This window comes from Crocuta crocuta, unplaced genomic scaffold (genome assembly GCF_008692635.1).
Source record: "Crocuta crocuta isolate KB4526 unplaced genomic scaffold, BGI_CrCroc_1.0 scaffold162, whole genome shotgun sequence".
NCBI lineage: Eukaryota > Metazoa > Chordata > Mammalia > Carnivora > Hyaenidae > Crocuta > Crocuta crocuta.
Window position 1 is genome coordinate 6418877 of NW_027529433.1, and position 8410 is coordinate 6427286.

The following is an 8410-nucleotide window of genomic DNA, read 5'->3' on the forward strand; positions in this document are numbered from 1 at the left end:
TTGCATTTTGTTCCTATGGGACTGTGCTGCCCTAAGTTAGTGGTTCCCAAAGAAGGGTCTCTGGACCAGTAGCAGCAGCAGCATCGCCCGGAAACTTGTTACAAATGCAAACTGTCAGGTGTCCTCCAGGCTGGCTGCATCAGAAACTCAGGGGATGGAGCCCTCTTGGTGACTCTTCTGATGCACACTTACCTAAGCCTGGGTTACCCCATCTTTAATTTCAGCATGATGACAGTACCCACCTTCCCAGCTGGTTACTCAGGTTAAATGGGATGCAAAGTACCTAGCACATAGTGAGTGCTCAGAAGACTCATTTTTATCATTGTCACTGTCATCAGGATTTCTAAAACTTCTCTGCCTTGGGATTCCATAGATTCCAAGCCCCTCTCTTCATAGACCATGAATTAATAACTTAGCGGGTGAGTGGTGGCCACTAAATCAGAAATGACTCATGGATGCACCATCTATCAGAATGCTCTTTACTCACATACACGGGACAAAAATCTTTAAAAATGGCAACCATGAAGGAAGCATACTACCCTGGAACATACATCATCAATGACACGGAGGAGTTTCAGCTAATATTTCATTTATTCCATGAACGGTTACTGAATATCCACTAAATGGTAGGATCTACTTGATATTTCAGGGATATTCTAAGGAAATCATAAAGCTTAAAATGTAGTCAGTCATAAGTAACGAAATATAAACAAACTAGATATTACCATGTAAATTTCTACGTTTAGAGGAGAACTTTCGACAGGCTTATCTTTGTACTTAGCCAAGTGTTTAGCACACAGTAGGCACTAAATACTGTTAATTTTCAGCCTTCACTGCCATCATAGATTAGTGTGCCTTCTAGAACTTGAGAGGGAATGACTTTACGTATTCTGAACCAACTCTCTTAACTTGGATATAAGGAAATAAAACTTGGGAGTGTCTTCAGGTCACAGAGCAGAGTGAGGCATTAGGTCTCCTGATCCACACTTCCCTGGTCTCTCTGTTTACACCATGACAGGACACTGCAAATGATCCATTATCTTGGATTACTCACCTGTTTTGAGTTAGGGATGTTTAGAGGTAGAACCTGCAGCGAACATGCTGGACTCTACCCAGCACTAGGAGCCTATTGACCTAAAAGTGTAGGGTATTAACTAACAGCCTTTTTTAAACAGTATTATTAGGCAAAATACAGTTGGACACAAATATTCTAAAGCTATTAGCAAACAAAATTCTGGAATTTCCTTCCTACCTCTTCTTTTCTTAGAACACATATATGGTGGTTTTATTCATTTAGCAACTATTTATTGAGTGCTGACTATGTACCAGGGGCAAATAGCAGTGAACAAACCAGCTTAAAATATCTGTTCTCACAGAGCTTCCAGATGAGCTTTATTCTGCAGAATGAAGATGTTTTTTGTATATTAGAAGATGGAAGGTGCTCAGCGGGGAGGGGGATAAAAAGGCTGAGGAGAAGGTAGGAAGTACTGAAGGACTGTAATTAAGATAAGGGTGTGGGGGGGGCGCCTGGGTGGCTCAGGCGGTTAAGCATCCAACTTTGGCTAAGGCCATGATCTCACGGTTCGTGAGTTCGAGCCCCATGTTGGGCTCTGTGCTGACAGTTAAGAGCCTGGAACCTGCTTTAGATTCTGTGTCTCCCTCTCTCTCTCTGCCCTTCCCCAGCTTGCACTCTATCCCTCTCTCTCTTTCTCTCAAAAATAAATAAAACATTTTAAAACTTAAAAAAAAAAAAAGATAAGCGCTTAGGGAAGGTAATCTCAGAGCAAAGTCCCAAAAGAGGTGACAAAATGAGCTGGGCAGTATCTGGGGGATGTGCCAAGGCAGTTCCCTGAGATGGGAGCAGTGCTGGCATTTTGAGGAATAGCAAGGAGGCTGGTGTGGCTGGCGCTGAGCAAATGAGGAGAGGAGGGTGGAGAAGCCATGGGGAGCAAATCACCCACATTCTCGTCAGACTTTCCAAGTATTACTGGTTTTGCCACCCAGCTTTAGGACAGATAAAGGTAAGTTGTTTATAAAAATTGCAATTGTCAGCAAATAAACTGAAAAAAAAAAAAAATCTTTCCTAGCACATTAAAAGCATGAAACAGTATAAGAAAGGAAAGCACTGTGACTGGGAGTTACAGGGTAGAAATGTAAACATTTCACTCATGAAGAATTTAAATATCACTTACCCAAAGGACAGGGTGAACCACACAATTGTAAGCTTTATTGTATTTTCCCTGACTGGATAGTTGAAACATCTCATAAAAGTCAACCAAATCTGTGAAATATTCAAGAGTTAGTTTTCTTTCACATTAGCCAGTCAACCCACTCCCCAACCCCTCCGCCAGTTATTAAAACACTGAGTTTTCTTCCTGCCAGATTCATTCCATCTTAACATGTAAAAGCTGAAGGAAACCAAAGTATAGGAAACCAAATAGTGCAAGTTTCACCTTTTAGCTTCCTGGAGACCAATGGACAAAGTAACCCAAGGCTTCAGTGCACCCCAGCCCTGCCAAGACTCCATGCCTAGCACTTTCCCTTCCCGAAGATGGAATGTCTTGGCTAACCTGCTTACACCAAGTGTGGGGTATTAGGTGTCCTGGGTAGTGTGGGAAGTTTTACCTTTTCACCTGGTGCTAGTGGGGGAATTAGGTGTTCTGGGAAGGAGTGGGCACAGCTCTACTCATGGAACCATTACAATCAACCCTGCTTCTGCAACCTCAAATGCAACATGTTGGGGGTGCCTGCATGGCCCAGTTGGTTAAGTGTCCGACTTTGGCTCAGGTCATGGTCTCACAGTTTGTGGGTTCAAGCCCCACATCAAGCTCCATGTTGGGCTCCGTGCTGACAGCTAGGAGCCCGGAGCCTGCTATCGGATTCTGTGTTTCCCTCTCTCTCTCTCTGCCCCGCCCTGACTCGTACTTTGTCTCCCTTTCTCTCTCTCTCTCTCAAAAAAAAAAAAAAAAAAAAAAAAAAAAAAAAAAGCAAAATGTTGGGCAGCACGTCAGGGCAGGCTTTTTACTTACTCCATAGAGTTCTGTGCGGATCCGAACAAAACACCTCCGGTACCATGTTCCTGTGTCACTCTCAATTTCAATCAGCTCATCTATTTGTTTTGGGGTTTTGATTCTGTTCACCTGTAAAGAGTGACAGAGTGAAAAGTGCTTAGTTCTCTGAAGGCTTATAATTTGTTTTGAAAGAAGCAAAACCCAACTCCTGCAGAAAGTAAGCAGATGTTTGATAATCACTCCATTCATATATAAGACACTTGGCACAAGTCTACAGATCCCAACATCACCTAAAAGAAGCGAAAAAAAGAATGAATGGGAGTGAGTACCATAGAGCAAAGGGGAAGAACAAGTATGAGAGATACCATATGCAAACATCCTGAGGTGTGAGAGAAAACAATGGACTGGCTGACTACAAAGGGTTTGAGACTCCCAAAGAACAGTTCAAGGGCAGAGGACAGGGAGTAATGAGGGTTGAATGAAATCAGTGGTAGCAGGGTGGAAAGTAAGGAAGAATGAAGAGTGATATTTATGATGGAGAATGATTGGACATAGGAATTTCTTGAATATTATGGGGATAAAGGAAAGAAACAAATAGGGGAGTTCTGAGGGTTCTAGTTTTGTGGTACTGGTGGTATCTTCTGATAGAATTTAGTAAAATGAAGAAGCTTGGAGACTCTTACGGTGCTAAGTTTAGACTTAGAAATTCATATTTGAAAGGACACAGAAGGCTATCCACAAAGCCCTTCGATATGCAGGTCCAGAGCTCAGGTGAATTGTCTATTAGGAGACAGAGACGCAAAAAGTTGCTGGGATCACCTAAGGAAAGTATATGAGGTTAAAAGAGAAGTTAGTTGAAAATAGAGTTGTGGAAAACAATATTTAAAGTAGGGGCATAGGAAGAGGAGCTTAAAAAGGAGGCCTTGGAGGAATGCATGCAGATTCCCAGTATTGTAGGCATAATAGAGAAAAGGACAAATTTGTCATGGTGGAATCATGTAATGACTTTGAAAGTCACATAAGAAATGACTTTGAGATTATCCTTTCTTTTGGAGTGTTTCCTTCTATTCTCACCTGACCTAGTAACAGCATGGAATGCCATGTGTGAACTTGGTAACTCAAATGTTCTGGAAGAAAGGGCAGGCATGTAGCACAGTGAAGCCCTTCTCAGAGGACCCTTTGGTAAAAGGGTTTATTCTCATCTTGCTATGAAGGGTTAAGTGATGCTGAGTATCTAGATGATGTGTCAAGATTCCTCCAGCCATGTGAGACTTTCATTTAAAAAAATTCTTCCTCTGTTGTGCATCTACTTAAAAGAAGGGCCTATTCTAAAACTTCCAGGTCCTCAATGGAGGACATCTATTACTGGTCTTCATTTCTCCATTAGGTTGCATAAAAATTTTTGCTAATGAAGAATCTGTGATAATTTAGATAAAGGCCAAGCTGGAGCCTATATTTCCATTATGAACAAATCATTTCCTAATGAAATGAATAAATAAGACGTCAGTGTATACTTAACGAGGGACTAGGTCATATGTTTTGAGATCTATTGTTGACGTCATTTATAAGACACTGAAGATCTTGTTTATGCCCACCTCATGTCTTTTGGTATGTCTGCCTAAACCTCTTTCGGACAAAACATTATTAGTCAAATTGTATGCCTGCCTATGTAAAAAGGTTGAAAAACCGTTGTTCCTTCCAAAAAATTCTATGCATCCAATTTTCAATAATTTGGGCTATCACTCCCCATTGAGAATAAACTCCTTAACTAGAAGATGTAAGAGCATTCCATGCAGAGTGAACTGCACCCACAAGGACAGTGAATGCAACATGTCTCAGTGAAATGGAAATATGAGGAATTGAAAGCTAAGTATAGCTGGTACAGAGAGAGAAAAAAAATCCACAATCTGGCCTTTTCAGGAAAGGTTTCCTGGTCCCTGGCATAGAGGATTCACTGAGAAGCAGGTACTCACCGAGAAGACTTTCTCAGGCTGACCCCGGGCTCTCATGTTTGTGTCATGAATTAGCTTCAGAATCATCCAAGCTTCATCATGTTTTCCAATCTAAGAAATGCAAATAGACAGTGAGATGCTAAAAGAGGAACCCCTTAGATTCCATGCTTTTCCCGTAACCATCTTGTGTTGCCAGATCAAACTGGGTGTAACTGGGCAAATGGCAGACCCCACCGAATATCCTTAAGTACATTAGCAGTTCAGCGGATGTGCGTGCCCATAACTAGAAAGAGCATCTTCTACTCCTAAAATCTCACGTATAAAAAAAGAAGACAGAGTCTCTTCACTGAGTGAAGGGTTACTCGCCTAGGGAGGAACATTAGTGCTTTCTGGCTACAAGACAGCTTTTTCATGCACTGGTCCTTTAAAGTATGTCTCCGTGAAGCCAACCCCTCCATAGCCCCATACCAGCAAGGGAAAATGTACCTCCCATAGAGGCAAACACACTATCCTAGAATTCACAAGGAACTCTTTCCAGTGTATGTGGCCTCCTTGAATATCTGTAGTACTACGTGTTACCTCCAACAAGAACCGTGGGCTTTCAGGCATGAATGTGAGGGCCACCACCGAGGAGACACAGGGAAGCGCACAGACTATCACAAACACCCGCCAACTATGAAACTGGTAGGCTGACCCCATGCTGAAGCTCCATCCTGGAAAAGGAAGAAGAGAAGAGTGAAGGACGGTGCCTCTCAGACCACCTGCTGGGAAGGCAAGGACCCTGCCATCACCGTGGGTGTCCACACTGCAAATTTATTAGTTGAGTCTTAATACAGAAGAATCAGCCAATCTGGGGATTAGCCATAGAGACCAGCTCAGCTTTGCAACCACCAATAGGAGTGGTGCAAGAAAAACCAAAGGCGTCAGGGCTTAAGTATGGGGGTGCGTGGGTGCTTCTGTACAACCAATCCCAAAGGCCATGATGAATTAATTTGGAATACTTTTTTCTAACAGACCACTGTGCTGGGCATGTTCGGTTTTCTCCTCCAGATCACTGCCCACTCCTCTCCACCTGGTGGGGGCCAGAAAACAGACCACTATGGAGGGCATCAACTGGCTCCCTTGCCCATTGGCTTCCATTGCGTTTGGATAAAGGAAGCAGGGGCAGGGGAGCAGAGAGTGTGGGCAGGACACTTACATCCCTCGTTTCCCTTTTCCCTTGCCATGGCTGGGTGGAGGTTTGGTATTGGTTATCCTCGCCCTCTGGGACCTTCGTCTACAGCCATAGCTCTTGTCAACTTCTGGCAGTCCCACCCTCCTCTTGCCCTCTGACATCCCAGTGGGTACAAGATGTCCTTCTGCCACTAGCTCCTAGGTGCTTTATTATTCCCTACCAGTTTCTTTTAACTGTTTTCACAAGACTCTTCAGTAACCCCTTGAGAGGGTATCATTGGTCTGCTGCCCAGCACCCTGCCCAGTACAATTATTAAGAAATGGCTATTGTGGTATCTCTCCATATGCACATGCTCTAAAATAGATCAAGAGAATTTTAAATTTCTAGATAGTATTTTTACTATAATATAATAAAAACAAGTATCATGGGATACAAATAGAAATCTCTTTAAGAACTAAAAGGAAGCTAATATTTGGATGAATACAGAATGGCTGAAACCTATATTCAAACATGATTCTAAAGGACAAATAATGAAGGATATAAAATCTAATTGAAAACAGAGAGGAAATGTACAGATGCATAGATGAATTATATTAGGCAAAACTTTAGTTTTTGGCATTGCTTAGTATTTATAAGGCCTTGTGTAAACAAAAGTAGGGCATTCTACACCCCATCCCTAAGAGAGCAATGTAATCATTCATTATTTACACAAGAGCCAAGTGAGATTCTGAGGGTGACAACTTCCTCAAAGCCACAAAGCTGAAGTAACATATCATGATTGTCCAACATGATTTGAGGCCACACCTAGCCTCATGTATGCACACTCACTCATAAACACTGAATTTGTTGACAAATGACATAGACATCAGGAACATGCTATATCAATCCTAGATTAATCAACATTATCTGGGAATTTAACACACGAGGGCTATATGGACTGATAAATTAACCACATGGTAAACTTCAGGTGGGGATGCACTCTCAGTGTTTTACTTAGCAGAAATGCAAAGGTCTCAAACAGCCAAAAACGCAGAAGAAATTTCATGATGGAACAAAGAAAACATACTGTATTCACTTCACATTTGATCTAAGAACTTCTCATAAAGAAGGTCTTTTTACAAAAGATCTAGATCCTATTATTTTACACACTGGTGAAAAAGGAAAGCTTTAGATGGCTGAGTGAAGCAAATGCAATGTTTCACATGTCAGGCTACAGCACAGAACTGTATCACACTAGTGGATAGAGCAGGGAACTTGTGATGGAGTAATGCTCCCTCTCTGCCCAAAGATGTCCTCCTCTTCACGCCTAGACCTGCGACTATGTTCCCGTATTGGCAAAGTTACCTTGCAGTTGTGATTCCATTGAGTATCTTGAGGGATAATGATTATGTCACAGAGTTGGGCCCCTGCCTACATGAGCAGAAGAGCCTTTTCATAAGACAAAGAGAGAGAAAGAGATGTGATGAGGAAAGTCAGAGGTGAGCTTAAACAAAGATCTGGAGATGCTGCAGTTCTGGCTTTGAAGACGTAGAAGGGACCACGAGCCAAGGAATGGAAGTGGCTTGTAGAAGCCAGAAAAAGCAAGGACGTGTATTCTCTCCTCGAGCCTCCAGAAGCCCTTGCCAACTCATCTAGACTTCTAACCTCCAGAATTTGAGGATAGTAAATTAGCGCTGTTTAAAACCAGTAAGTTTATGGTGATTTCTTACAGCGGCATGAAGAAAGCAGTACACTTCTCTTTGCGGTTACAGCTTTACGGCTTACTTGATTGATAGCACTTAAAGAATTTTAGCTTTTCTCTATGAAACCTCAGGCCCCTTGCTTTGGCTGGGACTTCTCCAGATACCTCTCTGGTGACTTCACTTTCCTTCTCGACAGCTGGTCCTGGTATCTACTGCCCGTCACTCCTGCTGCTCCCGGACATCACAGCAGTGCTGGAAGAGACTGGTTGCAGTGTGATTCCAGTTGAGCACTCCTCAGCCTACAGAGGAAACTGGACTACAAACGGAATCTAAACCTAGAGGAGAAGGAGCTGGTGCAGAGTCTGACTCTCCTCAGCTGAAAATGCAGTTTCTTCAGGTAGATTCTTCTGTCTAGCAGCCTAAGCTTAGCCTATTCATTGTGTTTCATGTCATTCTCTACTTCATTAGCTGTGAGGCTGGTCTTTTGACTCCCTGATTGGGGTGTACGCGCATACACACACACACATACACACACACACACACACACACACACACACACACTGTGGTCTTGCTTTACATAAAGGGTGTGTG

At 42.7% G+C, this 8410-nt stretch overlaps 1 protein-coding gene across 1 annotated transcript in view; it reads right to left on the bottom strand.

Moving 5' to 3' along the window:
- The window catches only part of SV2C (synaptic vesicle glycoprotein 2C), a 205195-nt gene that overhangs the window by 23835 nt on the left and 172950 nt on the right, over nt 1-8410 (bottom strand). The window contains exons 5-8 of the mRNA XM_077759913.1: nt 5543-5676; nt 4985-5074; nt 3030-3140; nt 2193-2281 (exon numbers count right to left, since the gene is read on the bottom strand). Coding sequence (XP_077616039.1) covers nt 2193-2281; nt 3030-3140; nt 4985-5074; nt 5543-5676 — 424 coding nt within the window. The remainder of the gene's footprint in view (nt 1-2192; nt 2282-3029; nt 3141-4984; nt 5075-5542; nt 5677-8410) is intronic.